This window comes from Fusarium fujikuroi, chromosome FFUJ_chr03 (genome assembly GCF_900079805.1).
Source record: "Fusarium fujikuroi IMI 58289 draft genome, chromosome FFUJ_chr03".
Classification (NCBI taxonomy): domain Eukaryota; kingdom Fungi; phylum Ascomycota; class Sordariomycetes; order Hypocreales; family Nectriaceae; genus Fusarium; species Fusarium fujikuroi.
In genome coordinates, this window is record NC_036624.1 from 2257788 (window position 1) to 2274337 (window position 16550).

General features: G+C 48.4%; 2 protein-coding genes; one reads left to right on the plus strand and one right to left on the minus strand.

Annotated features, from left to right (window-relative positions):
• Positions 1-5131: 5131 nt before the first annotated feature.
• FFUJ_02815 (probable Nucleolar protein 9) lies at positions 5132-7420 on the minus strand (the record flags this gene model as incomplete). The annotated part of the gene is made up of 1 exon (XM_023574591.1): positions 5132-7420. One exon carries the CDS (start codon positions 7418-7420, stop codon positions 5132-5134), a length of 2289 nt encoding a protein of 762 aa, XP_023427918.1.
• Positions 7421-10308: 2888 nt separating this feature from the next.
• Positions 10309-11412, plus strand: FFUJ_02816 (uncharacterized protein; the record flags this gene model as incomplete). XM_023574592.1 has 5 exons in its annotated part: positions 10309-10423; positions 10482-10508; positions 10564-10776; positions 10842-11059; positions 11113-11412. 5 exons carry the CDS (start codon positions 10309-10311, stop codon positions 11410-11412), a joined length of 873 nt encoding a protein of 290 aa, XP_023427919.1.
• Between the last annotated feature and the right edge of the window lie 5138 nt (positions 11413-16550).

The following is a 16550-nucleotide window of genomic DNA, read 5'->3' on the forward strand; positions in this document are numbered from 1 at the left end:
TGGTCTTGCCGGCGAGACGGTGAAGTCTGTTTCCAGCCGATGGACAAGAGTCCGTCCTATCCTTTCTGCAGCCCGTCGATAGCGTGACGCGTGGGCTAGGTAGGTCGATCGTTTCAAGACTAGGCGATCCGTTGTCAAGACATTTTCCTCATGAACCCATGTTTCGACCGTCTCAGAGATCGCGATCCGAAGGTAACAAGACTCAACTAACAAAACAAAACATTCTTTTGTTTCGATTAAACTGATTACTTATGCTGATGAGACTTGAAACCTACGGAGCTTGTGTTCCGTGCAACCGGCGCCATCAGATGCAAGGTGGGATGCTGTCAATTGGGCACCGCATTTGTCTCCCAGTTCCTTGTTTTCTATTCCCTTTTTCTCTCCTCGTGGTTCTCCATTGGACTACCCTCGCTCTGGTGTTGTTGTACACACCCGTGGCAGTTCCCTCTTCAAAGAAACCCTAGCATCCAAACCCATACTGGGCTATCTGCATGCCTTCTTCCATGTCAAAGTTGCCTGGGCATTGCGCTGCAGTCCCCCCTAGAGTGCCACGGCACGGTGCAGCAGAATGGGGGAAGACGTGCCATGCTTAGCCGTTGGCAAAGTCAGAGCCAGTTAATCAATCAACAAGTACCTTCCTACCTATTTAACTCATCACAGTACCTAAACATCGGCTAACTTGGCGTTGAACGTAATTGACTGATCAGCCAAGGCATGTATTACTACTGTTCCTGGCAGTTGGTAGCCAGAATTACGATCCGTCTACGGAGGTCCCTGCCAAAAGTTTTGTCCTGACCCCCTGTTAGCCAAATGAAGCTAGCAGGGAATGCCCCTATCGGTACCCAGAAGGTACAAGAGGTCTCTTATTGATAGTAAAGTAAGCGCTATAATTATAATTATAGTAGACTTTAGGGGAAAGGTTATAGAGCTTCTAGTCCTAATAAGATAAGACTAAAGTACCGAAGTACCTTATTAGCTGTAATCGCCTAATCCTCTATTTTATGAGCAGGGGGTCGAGACCAAACTTTTGGCAGGGACCTCCGTACGCTCTTATCACATCAGAGCATCGTCGGGCGCTTGCTAGCTGCGATGGGAAGAGTCTCGAGGCTGAAGCATCGACAGGGGTGAGCATCGCAACACAATCGGAGCTCGTCCTTTCGAGGCCAAATTGGTGATCCAGACGGGCGGGTCCCTCCAGGGAATCGAGCGGCTGCTGCACCAGGGCAGGGCCGCCAAGGCACATGGCCAAAGGAAAGAAAAGGAAGAGAAAAAGAAATACACACTACATACCTAGTAGAGGACGGATCTGTCGGGGAGCCAACAAAGATCTGATTGACAGACAAGAACGGTGGATACCAATCTCACGACGCAAATGATAAGTTATCCCTAATAATAATAATCCCCAGCGAGTCAGATTCAGAAGTGTCAGACGAAGAAAAGAGAGAATGTGCGATACTCATCGCCCATGACGATGTTTTGAGCTCAGATCTTGGTTCCTTTCTTAGCGCCCGAGAAGTCTCGGATGGCCGTGAATTCGATTTGTGTCTTCCAGGTGCCCGTGTCAGACATTGGCTTCAGCCAAACGAATGTTGTTACATGTCAGTAACAAACGCGGACCCTTAGTCGTTCACCATAATTAGAGGCATGATGAGATGAGCTGAGCTGAGAGCTTTAGGTTTTCCGTTAAACTCTGTCAACATTCACACCCTTCTGAGCCAAATCTTCAAACTACCACCTAACTATCACATACACTCCATATTGTCACTAATGAGCTAGGATCTCACCAGTGGGTGGAGACGGGAGACGGCTTTATTACAGAGGTCAAAGTTCGCTTCTTTATCCGAAAGTGGAGAGCTTTCTCAACCACCCCCACCCCCACCGCAACCACAACCACAACCACAACCGCAACCGCAACTGCGACTGCGACTGCGACTGCGACTGCGACTGCAACCATAATAAACGCCCTTGCTGGATGTTTCTCAACCAACCACACAACATGACCCCATGCTCCCCTTGTGTTATCGAACCTCCAGCTTCGTCGACCCAGCTTTTTTCGATCTCCATGAAATCCTGGACTCATAATCACCAGATACCGTTCTTATTTAGTTGCTTTGTCAGGACTGACTCGATTGGCAATGCGGGTCGAACAAAGACTATACATACCATTTAAGAGCAAAACCCTCAACAGCGAACATTTCTTGCCCACGAAACCTTGATCGAATGTAATATCTACAGCAGTAGCCATAGTGAGATACCCATCAGCCCAGAAACTGTGGGCACCAATGTCTGTCTTGAAACAGCATGAGCTCTCAGGTCAATGTGCGTGCTCTGGTTGCAACCTCAACAGGTATCACTATCTACCCCAACTTGTTCTGGGAAGGAATGTGCTGTCGGACTTTTCGGACCGGACCATCGTCTCCGGCCTCCATTCCCTTGGTCCACAACGAAGCGGTACCCAAAGCTACGACCATGCACTAACAATTTCTAAGTTCCCCTGGCTGCATACATGTCCCAGGAATCTTAAGCGCTAGTCCCTTTGTATCCGACATAATGGCTTGTGCCACGTTTGTGCGCCACAGTCTTCCCCGCCTGATCCAATCATTCTCAGCAATTCCTCTGCACAAGCCACAACTGGTTGTCGGCCATGGGAATCAAAAGCATCTCCGTGTCGATCTTTAACATTCCCATTCTTGCTTAACAACACGACATACGGATACGGAGTACACTCAGCACCTTTACAACCACTTATCAAGCTGCAGCCACCATAATATGACGTTTCTGGCCCCCCCGCAACGAGATTGGCTCACACATTTTATACTCTAGGAGGACAGAACAAGAGCTAATATCGGCACGATCGAGCAGTACCCCCCCCCTAATTGCCGGTTCCCAGCGTCGATATGAGATCAACGTAGCGTAAGGCAGAGAAACAGAGAGGGACACGACGGCAGATACCACCACGTCTGCACGTGCTACCGTGTATCTAGGCGTCGTGGTGGTGGTAAGCAGCGATTTGCCCCCTACATGCCTATTCGTTACTCTCTCAGATCTACCCCAGGTTCTCCAACAAGTGCTCCCCAAGCTCTGATGGAAGCCTGAGGTTTAACGCCCTCGCAACGAAACCGAAATCCCAGAAAGCTTTCCAGCAATCCGGGGCGCGCGGAGTGCCTCCGGCACAAGGAAAACCCATGCGCAAGTTCCCGATCGTGGCGAGTTTGACAATGGTACAGTAGATGTGACGAAGGAAATTCACAAGTTCTGTTCATTGAGGGGATGAGTTGATTTGTAATAATTATCTGCATTACATCAACATCACCACAATTCTCAAGGATATCACTGTTCGCCGCCTGGCCTCCCAGGCAATGCTCACAACCAGCGGCCGTCAGGGCCTTGTGTGGATTCAGGTATCCTTGGAGGGGGTAATTGTTGGGCAATGATCGCACATTGAATCATTTATACGACATGCGAGATCTTATTCCTTACGCTACGGCAGATGGTGACGGGTATTGCACGTCGACATCGATTTGATCACCGTCCATCACGGATAGATTAGCGAGATCTCGAGTCTCGAGTGAGAGTGAGTCTTTGATCTCACTTAGCTGGATGGACCCTTACACCAACTTATTGGCTAGCACCGGAACATATGGAACTTCGATAGCCATTGGAAAATCGTAGTTGGCGCCTGGTAGGTCTAACCAACACCTCCATGAACTTTCACGTCCTTCCCCCCTCCCAGTCACCACCTTCAGAAGGCAACACCGATTTCAAGCAATTCAGCTTGACGTCTGCCTTCAGTTGAATTCAGTCCGCGCATGGTCAGTATGAGTTACTTAACTGCGATGTCATTGTTCGCGAACCGCAAAGTGATCAATCATCGATGCATGTGTACATATCCGTTCCATTGTTTTCGGCAACCAAGATGCCCATCACAGCTGCGTTGTGGGAACTATTGACACATGGCCATACCATTTGTCAGACGGATTATCCGGAAAACTTGTGTGCTCAACTAAACTCTGGATCTCTACGCAAGCGGAATCTTATCTAGAGGTTGTGGGAAATAACAGAAAGACATGGGTGGGAGTCCGGCGATTCTTGGTGTTAGCTTCTTTGCTGGTTTCCTTTTGCCCAAAAGCTTGCCAATTTGAACTCTCTAGTTTTCAAATTTTTCTGTTCATCGGCAGCTGCACAACATCTTGCCTCAGTATCATAATCACCTGGTAGTTTGCCTGGGTCTGAGTTGCTGGTCACTAGCTGATGGGAAGTGGAGTGCGCTTATACAATATATCTCGCAGGTTTGTAGCCAGCTCCCTATTTTACCTATATCTGACAAACAAGACGTTTGAGAAAGGATTTTCAGCTTCCATTGATACCACCGACAGAATAAACGATGATTTCTCATTTTTCCCCTTTCAAAGGAACCACCTGTCGTAGCTGAATTGAAACATTGCTAGAACTTACTTTTGTATTTGTGCCTACCTTTAAACTCGCGACTGCGGCAAGAGTAGGAAAGCTTAAGGGCTATAAAACTTCAGCCCTGAGATGCCTGAAGAGAAGGAAACATTCGCCCTGACCATAATATTGTTGGTCGTTATGCATAGTCGAATGCTTCGGGGCAAGTCACAGCAGCAGTGGTCTCGGTAGCTCCGACATGGAGTACTTTTATGTAGCGAATTGTCGTGAGTTTGGTGGCTCCAGGCATGGTCTTAACAGTGTAAAGGAGAGGCTCAATGTGAACACATGGGTACGTTGAACGTGTAAAGGTTCGATGGATATCGAAAGGACTGAAACAATGAAGGGGGAGAAGACAGCCGGCGTGAGAGTAGGGGTGAAAAGCTTGCAAATACAGCTCTTATTTAGTTCTACCGGCCACAATCCTCTTCATATGTTCACACAAGCTGGTTCCCATTTTAGCTTCGATATGCTGGGGGTATCAATCTAGGAATACTCACCTGATAATAGTGATCTTGTCCATCTCCTGATACAACGCTTCAGGGATAAGGGCAAGCATATGGACAGAAGAAGAAAAGACATTATGCGAAGGTCGTGACGACGGGCAGGCTGAACGATCGCAATGTAATTATGATGGCTCAAGTTTGGGTATCCGTGGCCACTATCTATTCTAGTAACAATTGTTTTACTCCTCAGTCTCCTCATCTGTCTTGGCTTCAACAGATTTGTCCTTCTTCTTCTTCTTCTTCTTGTCTTTCTTTTCCTTCTTTTCCTTCTTACTCTTCTTTGTCTTATCTTTCTTGTTTTTCTTGCTCTCCTCTTCCTCACTATTAACTGCTGCTTCCACGACATCATCTACATCCATCTTCATCTTGTCCTCAGTAATGTGCACTTCAGCGGCAGGGTCTTGGTCATGGTGGTCTTCCACGATTTCTGGAACCGTCTTGACAGGTGGCTTCTCCCTTTCTGCAACCTTTGATCCGCGCTGTGGCAGACTTGATGGAACGTTGGCGTCCACCTCTCTCATCCACAACTTCCAGTCTCCGCGGCGGGTCTTCCACATATCACCCTTCCAGTTGCGCCAGACACTTCTACCCATCCAGCTGTCGCGCAACTCCGCCTCATGATCGCCCAAGCGTGCCATAAAGGCTTCCTTCATATGGAAGGGAATACTTCGCTCCTTGCCTTTGCTAGGAACCTCAACGATAGCATTGATGAGGTTATGACCGAACTGGGATATGGCCAGTTCGTGAGTATGAGGCAGTATGGCACTGGCGATAGACTTGTGGAAGGCCGGGTTTGAAGAAGATGTAGCAAGGGCGGTGGTAAGGACAGTAACGGTAGGCATGGAGGTAGTGGCAAGGCGGACCAGAGTTTGTGGCTCGAGGGCAAGTAATGACTCTTGCACACCCTTTGTCGGTCCCGGAATGGAAAGAAGAGTAGTCAGGAGTTGAGCACCATGGGACTGGATCGCGTACTCGTTTTTAGAAAGTTGCTGGACATCTTTCTTCTTCTTCTCTTCGTCTTTCAAACCACACAGGAAAATAACCAGGTCAGCCGGGGTATTTCCACATCCCTCCTTAAGCCCCTTGTTGAGTTTCTTAATCTCGTCGTTGGCGCCACGGGCATTGCATCTCTCAAATAGTGTCTTGAGAACATTGAGCCTGGACTTTGCGACCAGTTGAGGCACATTTGGTGTAATCTTCTCAACGGCCTGCACCAGGTCATCTTTGCTGAGGCGGTTCAGGACTCGTATAGCGGCGTAGCACGACACATCATTTCGGACGTAACCCTCTATTCTGGGGAGAAAGATGTTCTGGTTCAGAGCTTTGAACACTTTGCCAGGGCAGTGTGTTATGAGTGTCTCGATAAGTCGTGAACCGATCTGGTCATAGATCATGCCGTTGATGAATTCTGATGCTTCTGATGCGCCGTCGCTCAAAGACTTTGGAGCACCGGGTAGCAGCTGGAATAGTAGAGTCGGCTGTTCAGACTCGGCCTTTTGCTCAGTCTTGTTGAGTGTCAGGTCAAGCTCAAGGAGAAGCTGAAGCGTAGGGTTTCCGATGGGATGTCTGGCAAGCACTCGCAAGGCGGTAGCATCCATCCCTGCCGTTGAGTCTTGGATGATCTTTTTTGCTGCCATTGAAAACGATTCGGGTACCGCCCTCAACCCTTGGTTCGCCTCATCTGTTGCTGAACCTCCCGCGACTGATATTTTCTCCTTCTTCTTGCTCTTGACGAGACTTCGCACCGATGCATCCTCCAAGGGTCGGCCTGCCAAGACCAGTAATAGCACGCGCAGAGTGTGTGATGCGAATCGATCGGTGATGAGGTATGATAGAGCGCCTTCGAGCTCGTCGAGCGTAGCCAGAAAAAGATTCTCCATGGATGCCTCGGGTTTTTGCATGTCAACATCGGCGCCCTTGGTATCAAGCACATATCCAGAAAGCTCTTGTGATACCACACCAGCAGATCGCAAGAAGAGCGCCTCGCAACAATGGCTCGCGAATCGGTGCTGTACCAACGAGAGGAAGTGCCCACCGAAAGCTTCAAACAAACGCTTCTTTTGCGCCGTGTTCGATAGCTGTATGAGACGCTCCATCAATCGCGAACAGGACTGACTACTGGCTAGTTTGAGCTCCTTGCCCTCCGCCTCCTTCCAGACGTTTTCCAGGAAGATGTCGCGATCCTCGGTTGATGGAAACTGATTGAGCTCTAGCAATTCGTCCGCACGACGGAAGTATTCTTGCTCTTCTTCTGCAAGCATTCCGAAGAACTCCTTCTCGCCAAGGCCATTCTGCTGAGGATCCTGGCCATCTTGGTAGTCGAGACCATCGGTGTTATCGTTGTCTTCGTAAGTGCGCTGTCGCTTGTTCTCGCTCTCGTAGGTCTCGTATGGTTGTTCAGCTTCTTCGATCCTCTTTCGCTTCTTCTCCTCGCGGCCAGCGCCACGTCTTGTTCTAGGCTTGGGCATTTTGATTGACTTGATCTGAAGAATGTCGATCTGCGCAAGCAGAGAAACTTTTTGGTGGGGCCGTTCATTCGTCTTGACTTTTCTAAAAATTTGGCTGGCGCCAGATAAGACGTTATCGATAAGATAGTCCAAGCACCGAGTCTCAGATGGAGCACATGACATATGATAGTTATATAAACATTGTAACACACTTTCAAATTTATTATGCTGAAACATGAAACTTCCATTGTATAAAAGCAAGAAACATGTGTGTCTGTCCGACTCCTCATTACGGATGCCTCGCCCGAATGTGACGCCACAGCTACCCAAGCAGCTGGCTTCATGAACATATGCAACGGCACCAGGACTTTACATGCAGAGTTAAATTAGACGACGTCTTATGACTCAGAAGTACTTGAAACTCGCGTAATAGTGGCTTCTTGTAAGTTGGTATCGATATGTATAGCCTCACTCTGGCCCTTCCATACGATCAGTCAACTTTCTAGATCCGTATTCGTGTCTTGTCTGCGGGCGTAGGCATGAAAGTTGCACTTAGCCCATTCGTGCTAGCGAGGAGATCCTACGTGAAGAGCCAGGTTCCACTTCTTTGCCCATAGCTACGATGCAGGGCTATCGGGGATATCAACTTGTCCGCCGCCAACTGGTAGTGATGATGACTTCCAATGACAGAACCCTGCATCAAGTTCCACAATGCATACATACATAGTATAAATATTCTTCACAGACCTATGAGCCTAGCCCCAACCCCCCAGCCCGGCATCTATGCTTCCAGTCGCTTACTGTCAACGACAAGGGGTACGGCTCTAGTTCAGCAATGAGGGGCGCCGACAAGGTTGCGTAGACAGAGTCACCCAATGGATGTGTTCAGTAATAACAGGCCAAGGCTACTTTCTGAACCAAGTATTTAGTGCAAATTCTTCATGCTGCCGTTCAAATTAGGCCAAGACCAAAGAAAAACAATGCTCTGGGAGTAATGCTCGGTGTGGCGGCGTACTTAGCTGCGGAGACTGGGTACTTTTATCATGGCAGTCTTAGGCTTCTGGCTCTTGATATGACGATGAACTGGGTGCTGTCTTCCCTGCGGCTTCTGTGCAACTCAGGGCCAGTAAAGGGGGGATCATTTGCAGTATGTCAAAAGCTGCCTCTTCTATGGCCGTTTCGAACACTGACACTGAGAGAGATATGATTACCTAGCGACTGTCCAGCCGTTGAAGAACAAATATCTCAGCTAGCTGTGACTTTCCGCTACAGATGATCCAGGATGGAAACGAGCCACTAAAATAGTGCTGAGCTTTCCTGATGCTGATCTGTCCCCTGATTAGACTTGAAACGCATGATCGCCAAACTCATGTACTCAGAGTAAGACGAGAGCCTGTTGAGAGATATTGTCCTGACGAATTGGAGGTAGCTTGAGCTGCCCGGCAGCGGGCAGCCGTTGCTGAGAATATCGACCTGGCGCACGTCAAAGCGCATTTACTACGTGGACTCATACCTTGCTGATGACCATTGAGCTCTAGTTTTCCAACCTTGTCCTGACTACGCCCTTTATCATCCCCCAGACTTTGCTTTTTTCTCAACAGATGGGGCCAGAAAGATAAATTAGCGAGCTGCTAGGATGCGTACTGTTCTGCCAAGTATAATAAGGGCGTAGAGGACGGAGTAGCAAGCCAAGGTGTTGTCTATCACACTCAGTATTCACCAGATCAATACATTTCGTTCTCTAACTCAGCAACATCTCCACAAATGGCCCCATCAAAGAGTCCTGGTCCTGTGGACGCTTTGATTGTCAACATCCCAAAAGAACTCGAGCCCAAGGGCTCCGGTGGTTCTGTTATTATAAGTCAACCCAAGAACAAGAAACCTGCCGCATCTGGCGAAGCCAACCCCTAGGCCTGATTTTGCAATCAAAACCATCGATTCTACACACAAAGCCACCCTTTGAGTATCAAGCTACGGATGATTGTCAAGAAATCCGTGCAAAATACGCACGGTAAAATACACGAAATGCCATAAACTGTAAAGGTGCGCATAAAACCCTTCAAGGCCGCCTTCTAAAACCATCTGACTGTAATCTCCCAGTTAAAAGCATCAATTTTGTCAGAGATTGCAGCAAAGCAATTCGTGGCTCTGAGAACAAATTCAAAAGCTGTGGTTATTCAGGTGGCACCGGGACTTTGATAGGGATATAATTTCGATTCATTTAATGATTTTACATTATTTAGATAGGTCAATAGGCACATCTTGAACCTTTGGAACATTGAAAATTTTGAACGATAAAAGTGCGAATATATCAACCTGCTGGTGATATAACATGAATGGCATACTCTGAATATTGGATAATTCAACGCGCTTAAATAAGCGCGATTGTTGCACAAACACGTTGATCATCCGAGAGAAATGGGGCTTGAACTGTGATCACTCAGGTCAGGGGCCAGTAACCAACCTGATACATCCGGGGAACGGGTGGGTGATGACAGATCGTTGTGATTGGGCTCGATCCGGTCAATCCTGGCTGACAGCGCCGATTGTGTACGTGCTGTGATTTGCTTTTGCTTAGCACAGCCCAACGACCTGCAGCGACAACCTTGCGCCTGACTCGACCAACAACTTTGCATAGAAAAGAAGGCAGCTGCAGCTGCAGCTGCAGTTGCGGTGTGTTATGCCATTGTATAATGGTGGCCGGGACGGAAATGGTAGTGGAAGAAACGAGCCTCATTGCATGCCCAAAGGCACCGCAATGTTGTGTGCCCTTCGTCAGCGTGCGGTGATGTGTGATCTCAGCGAGGATAAAAGGGTCACTTGGCCCTTGCGGATTGATCTCACTAAGCTTGACTGGGGAGCCATTGTGCTGGTAGAAACCAGGTGAATTGTTCGATCGCACTGCCAAAATGTCCCAACCTTGCCAGATGAACGCACCTCAAGGCAGCTCTGTAGGAAACCCAGTCAGTGGGCCACCACGAAGCGAGGAAGTCAATACACCAAGCATCATGAGACCTGGAATAGGTATGAGATCTCGAATGTTGTGCCCCTTCAGTACGGCAGCCATCTGACTTGTGCCTAGATCTCGAACGCCAAGCAGGAAACTGGGGTATGTTGCAACTATATCCTGTAATTGTTAGTATGAGCTGAGAGATCATGACCAGGGGGAGAAAGGGGTTGGGCTCGCATGTGTCGGCAGATGCAGCAAGATAAAAGACACATGGTCGCACCCCGACTGTCAAACATAAGCTCGCGCTGTATTATGCTTCAAGCGAACCGCATGGTGACTCTTTATGACGAGGCCAAAAAAGCATTCGAATCGGGCAGAGAAGATGCGAACACAAACGAAAAGCTTGTGGAGGAATACCTAAAGTATTGTAAGATAAAGGACAATGACGATTACGATCCATTTGCTGGACCGCAAGCTGACACACACACACAGCACAGGTGCTGATTCAAACAAGCCAGGTGCTCGCACTCGACAAGCCAGGCAGCTATTTCTTGAGAAATCTCTTGCCTTCCTTCAGAGCTATGTTAAAGGGAGAGGGCGGTAAGTACCTCGACGCGCCGATCCACGACTGGGCATCGCTCTCGCAACCAGACAGGCTTGACCAGCTCATCTGCCTTGCCGGATACACAAGGGTCGGCCGAGTCCTTCTTGTAAGACACTCACTTGCGCCATCCGCAGAGTAGTATGTACTGACATGTCCTAGACACCGTTCCTATCAGGGCAAGAGGAGGTTGGTGATAATGATCAGTATCTCTACAACGAAGGGGCCATACGGTTTATAAGCATCACCATCTTCAGCTCCATTATCGCCTTGTTTGCCTGCGCTCCAGCTGCTATTCAGTCCCTGAACGTTCGATCAACAGTTGGCGAAGTAGTTGTGTATCTCGTGTTTGTGATCGTGTTTGGCTGGATAAGCCAGGGACTGATTTTGGGATTTGAGAAAGTTTTGCTCTCCTGTCTTGCCTACGCCGGCTTGATGGCAACCCTCCTCCGAGGGGGTTGATATTGGGAGAGGGACGGATGGAACAGAGACTGGAGGATCGGAAGGCGAGTAGGGGTGAAGATTGGACTGTATCGGAGCGACTTGGTAAGCCGTGTGTAAGAGAGTGGATGTATATTGGACAATCGTTTGAAGAATCGCATTCCTTGAGATCATCTTTGTTAGCAGTGATGTCAATGTGGGAGACGTACGTGAACCAAGGCTGAGAGAGTTCGTGGAGGGAGGCTACTATAGGACAGCTCAGATGACGAGATGGTAGACTTGCCTTCCGAAGAGCCAAGAAAAGCCAGTAACGATAGAAACAAAAGCGAGACTCATCGCGTAGGTAGCATGAGAGGCAACCTATAAGCACATGGCTTTGATTGACGTAGGGCTGTACGGAGCAGGGTGTGAGCAATTGCTTGGGGAGGAAAGGGGATAATACTAGGGTGGGCACGGCTGACTATCCTTCCGATGAGGCTCTACACTAGGTACAAGGGACATGGAAGATGAAAGTACCAGTTAGAAACAACAAAGCGCCTACTTTGATTGCCTCCTGGCAGAATCTACTATCTAGGACTATGAACCCCTGAGCATAGACAGACCATCTTAGATTGCAAAACCATGGTCGATCTTGTTCAGCATTGCATGGAGGAATTCTCCCATTACCAAGCGTCCTACTACCATACCGAGATGCAGCCAACCTAAGGCTTGCTCGGAACATCCTTCTGTCGCGCGAAACACGAACGCGCTTGAGTTTGTTGATACAGCTGTACTGGAAATTAAAGAGTACCGACCTGAGCGGCAACTGACATGGTTTTGCTGGGAACGGGGCGAGACAAGGCGGTGAACTGTAGTCTTTGGCCGACACCTTGTTACCAAGACGCAAACGAAGCTGCCAATGTTCAAAGAGCCATTGCATGTTCGGTTGGTTTTAGTGCAATGGGGCCAAGTTCCTCGGGGCGATCTTGGTACTCGGTGTGTAAGCACGGTCTCGTCGCCACAGAAACCCCATATCTGAAAGCAACTTGATGTCGATGTGGTTATAACCGATGAAACCTGGGGTCTGGACTGGTTGTGGAGTAAGGTAGTCCTTCACTGGGCCTGCGTAGATCAATGACGCAGAACCGGGTTAGACCAGAATGGTTGAGTTGAAAAGCATTGATAGGCATGTAGATACCCGATGAACATGGGCATGCATTGGCCTGTTTCGGGGTCGAGGATTGAAGGTATCCCCGACAATGAGCATGGATACTGACTGCGACTGCGACTGCGACCCATTTCTGTCCTCCATGGAAATGAAAAAGAGGCGACGGGTGGCTGGTTGCCTAAGGGCATCGGCCCAAGACGCCAATAACAATGGGGTAGAAACTTTCGAGTACTCATCAAACCAACAAGCATTTTCTCCATTGTCGTCCATTGGTATTCCACAGTAGCCCTTACTAGTGTCCTGTTAGCGATACCAAAGTTAAAACTGTCTGCCGATATCCTTGGCGATAGTTGATGGAAGCACTGTGAGATGCCGCAAACATATCATCCAACGGCGCTTCCGGCACCAAATACACTCTGGCGAAACAATCTACCCGTTAGTTAGTTGAATGGTCCCAGCCTTGCAGACGCTTTCTTTTGATTCGACTCGGTAAAGTGCCCTGACAGTTCTGCGTAATCCTAGACCGCCTTTCTTAGGCAGTTCGAGGGCACTACCATTCACGACGCTGATGCTAGACCGGACACCAGCCATTTGCATATCCTTAAAACGAAGATTAATAAAGGCAGCGTCAATCGAAACTTCCCACCCAAAGTTTGGTTGTTTTCCATTCATCATTTGATGTTGTCGGATACCTTATGCTCAAACACCAGACCCATGTCCTTTCCCAACAATGCGATTCGCAGAAGACTGACGAACGAGCCTGTGACCCGGATCCTTCAGTCGCCATTATGCTCTGGTTGCCGCTTGGCTTGACTTTGGATTACCGCACTTGCGTTAAATCAGAATGAACATTGTACCGCTGCCTGTGGGCATTTCGAGCGGTCTTTCGTGCCGCATGGACTGCAGAAGATGAGGGGGTTCTCCATCCCGATCGTTGTTGGGCGTCAAAAGTGTCGAAGGAGACATCGTGCCAGAGAGTATTTTGATGGGGGCACGCTCATCTCATTTGACAGTGTCAAATGAACGAATTGTCCCGTATCGCAACAAAGATCAATTCAGCAAGTGCAGGAATGAATGAATACTTTGCTTTGCTTTGCTTTGCTCAGATCCGGGAGAAGTTTGTTGGCCCCCTTATACGAGGGACTAGCTACCCAACTTATAACCTCGAGCCAGGGGTTGGTCGTCGGGTCTTCATAGGCCGCGGCATTCATGGTTCCCAAGTTCAGACATGGCGCAGTGATTGCGCTATGAGCTCCTATCTACCCCAGTGGGAATTTGGAGTAACTGGGAACCACCAATGATGGTTCGTATGGATCTCAAGCAATCTCCAATATTTCCTGTCAGTCGAATAGGTATTTAGCATGTTACTCAAGCCATGCCGACCAACTCTTGTTATGACCAAAAAAAAAGGCGCTCAAAGTTGGAGCAGAATGTGTTGGGATGGGCATTGGATAATGCAGTGGGCTTTGTTACCCGAACATACTGTTTTTCCATTCAAAGGAGACATTACAACCAGGGTCTGGACGAGCTTCCCCCTACGAGCCTGTCTGAAGGCATTGGATCGAAAACGGACTCTAAGTATCTGTAGTAGTGATGCCAATGCACCGAAAGTGGATGCTCATTCTGGTAGGTATCCATAATTTGGCTACACCTGAAGCATCATTATACCCGGGGCTCTCGTCAGGTAACAAGCACTCCTCCATCTACTGACCAATAGGTTACAAAAAGTGATCATTTGAAGGGGTCTAAAAACAATTCACACTTCGACTTCAAGTTGAGCCTTCGCAAAGCTCAAGGTCTCAGGCAATAACACGTTGAGATAACGCCCAAAACCTCTGAGGACAGGAGACTCGCTAGCAGAGGATCTCCTTTACGAACAATGGCATCGTCAGCTATTGAACTTGACTTTCCAAGGGACCTCTAGCAAGGCCTGTTCGAGAATTTGAAAAGACCAAGGCAAGCCTGTCGACATCTTATTTCCGATACTCCAGAAGTTCGCGAAACACACCTGGGCCTCCGAACTTAACCCCCAAATACCTCTCGTGTCCAGAAGACAGACGGTGAGGGGGCTTTTACGAAACATCCATGGATGCTGGGTCTTGGTTCCATCAGCCAGGTGGTCGTGAAACCCCTTCCTCCCTTCTCCCTGGAGATTTTGGGCAGCATTGTGAATCTTACGGTGAGCAGAAAGTTTTGACACGACAATCGAGATTGAAAAGATGAATTGCCAGCTAGCTATGTTGTCTACCCATCCATCCATCCATCCATCCATCATGAATACAGCCCCGCTGAGGCCATCCTGTGGATGCCTTTTTCCATCATCACAATCAGCAAATAACCAGCCTCTAGACATGAAGCATTCAACAGGACAAAGAGCGGTGAATATCAAATACCAACGTGTTTTGTGCATCTCAATGAACTCAGCCTCACTTTCATGAGAAGGTGGCCCCTTGGACCGGTCGGCTATCTTCGAATCTCGAGCCGGTGAAGCCAGAAAGGGAGTCATTGCCCATCTCTTGTTACCCGACCAACACCCTCACGATGCTCAACGTGTTCATCGCCCAATGACAGGAAAGGAGAATCTGCATCTCCCAGTGCATCTTCATCACGCACATCAAGTCTCGAGCAAGTACTTTTTTGTATCTCCTTTGAGCGAGCGGTACGGCCCGCGTGCCGCTGATTATTGGTCTACTTGGACGAGGAACAGATATTGCTGAGGTCACACGACGGTACACTGGTTCATGATTCGTCTATCAGCGATATTCGTGGTTCAAAATGTGGCACACAGCCCCATGGTCGACTTTTCTGTTCAGATTGAGCCGCACTCGCGGGTCATCCTGAGCCACGCAGCCTGATTCTGAAGGATATTTCTTGCCCGCGCCAGAGCAGTGCTCGATGCGGTATATGACCCTATATGCAGTTGGTCGACGGTTGGCTGTACTGAGAATATACGCGCGTCTAGGGGAACACTGGTGAATTCTGGAATGCCTAGAAAACACCAATTTATCAAGTACTATACGGTCTTATTGAAGAGAGGAACTTTTTGAGTTTATCCTTATCAAAGACATATTTCTCACTTTTAGATTCTTACGTACTTTCATATCAAATAGGGTTATTGTTGGTATCCAAGAACTAATGAGGCTTTGCACACAGATCGACAGTGACACATTTATATCCTCTGTACCAAGCGCACAGGAGACACTGTACCTGTGAGAATTGAAGAAAGAAGCTCAGTCAGCACCTATCTAAGTAGAAACTGTTTCTTTCCCTGGCTAACGACAATGTGCTTGCGTGGTCCGATAGTAGTAGGCCATTGGCTTCTCTATGTCTTCTTATGGGGGTCGCCAGACACCCATTTTTATAACAGTTTGCGATTTCATATGTAAATTTCGAGCAACTGGAGATCATTCTTATCAATACCAGTCCTGGAGATCTAACATCACAGACATCGCAAACGGTGTTAACATTCTAGTCCTAATTATATATGCCCAGCATCGATAAGTAAGCGGACCTGGTTGCCTCAATGATGGTCTGACGAACAGGCTTGGTGAGCAAAGCACTTCTCAGTTAAGAATAACGCTTATTTTCGACCGTTCCAGAAATACCTCTATCCTTGACGCTGTGGGACAAACTCATAGCCACGAGGACTAACGGGCTCGCCGAGAGCTGAGATTACAAGTCCCACGATAGAGATGAAGAGAACGCTAGGATCGTTTATGGATTAGCACATCGATAGATCCAGAGCGTTGGAAACTGTAGGGCTGACACGTAGATCAAGCTCGGGTCCGAACCAGATCCGATAAGGAAACATGATTCATCAAAGGTCAGACCGATAGACGTAATGTGTTCCATCTGACAAGGAACTTTTGTGCGCCTCTTCCAGACGGCTAGATTCATTCAGCTATTTCAGTAGCACGGCAGTGTCAAGAGCTTCAAACCAATTCGATAAGCCATATCGATATCTCGGCGAGATAGATCAAGGCAACAATGCCAGCACTTCTGACTGGCTGTA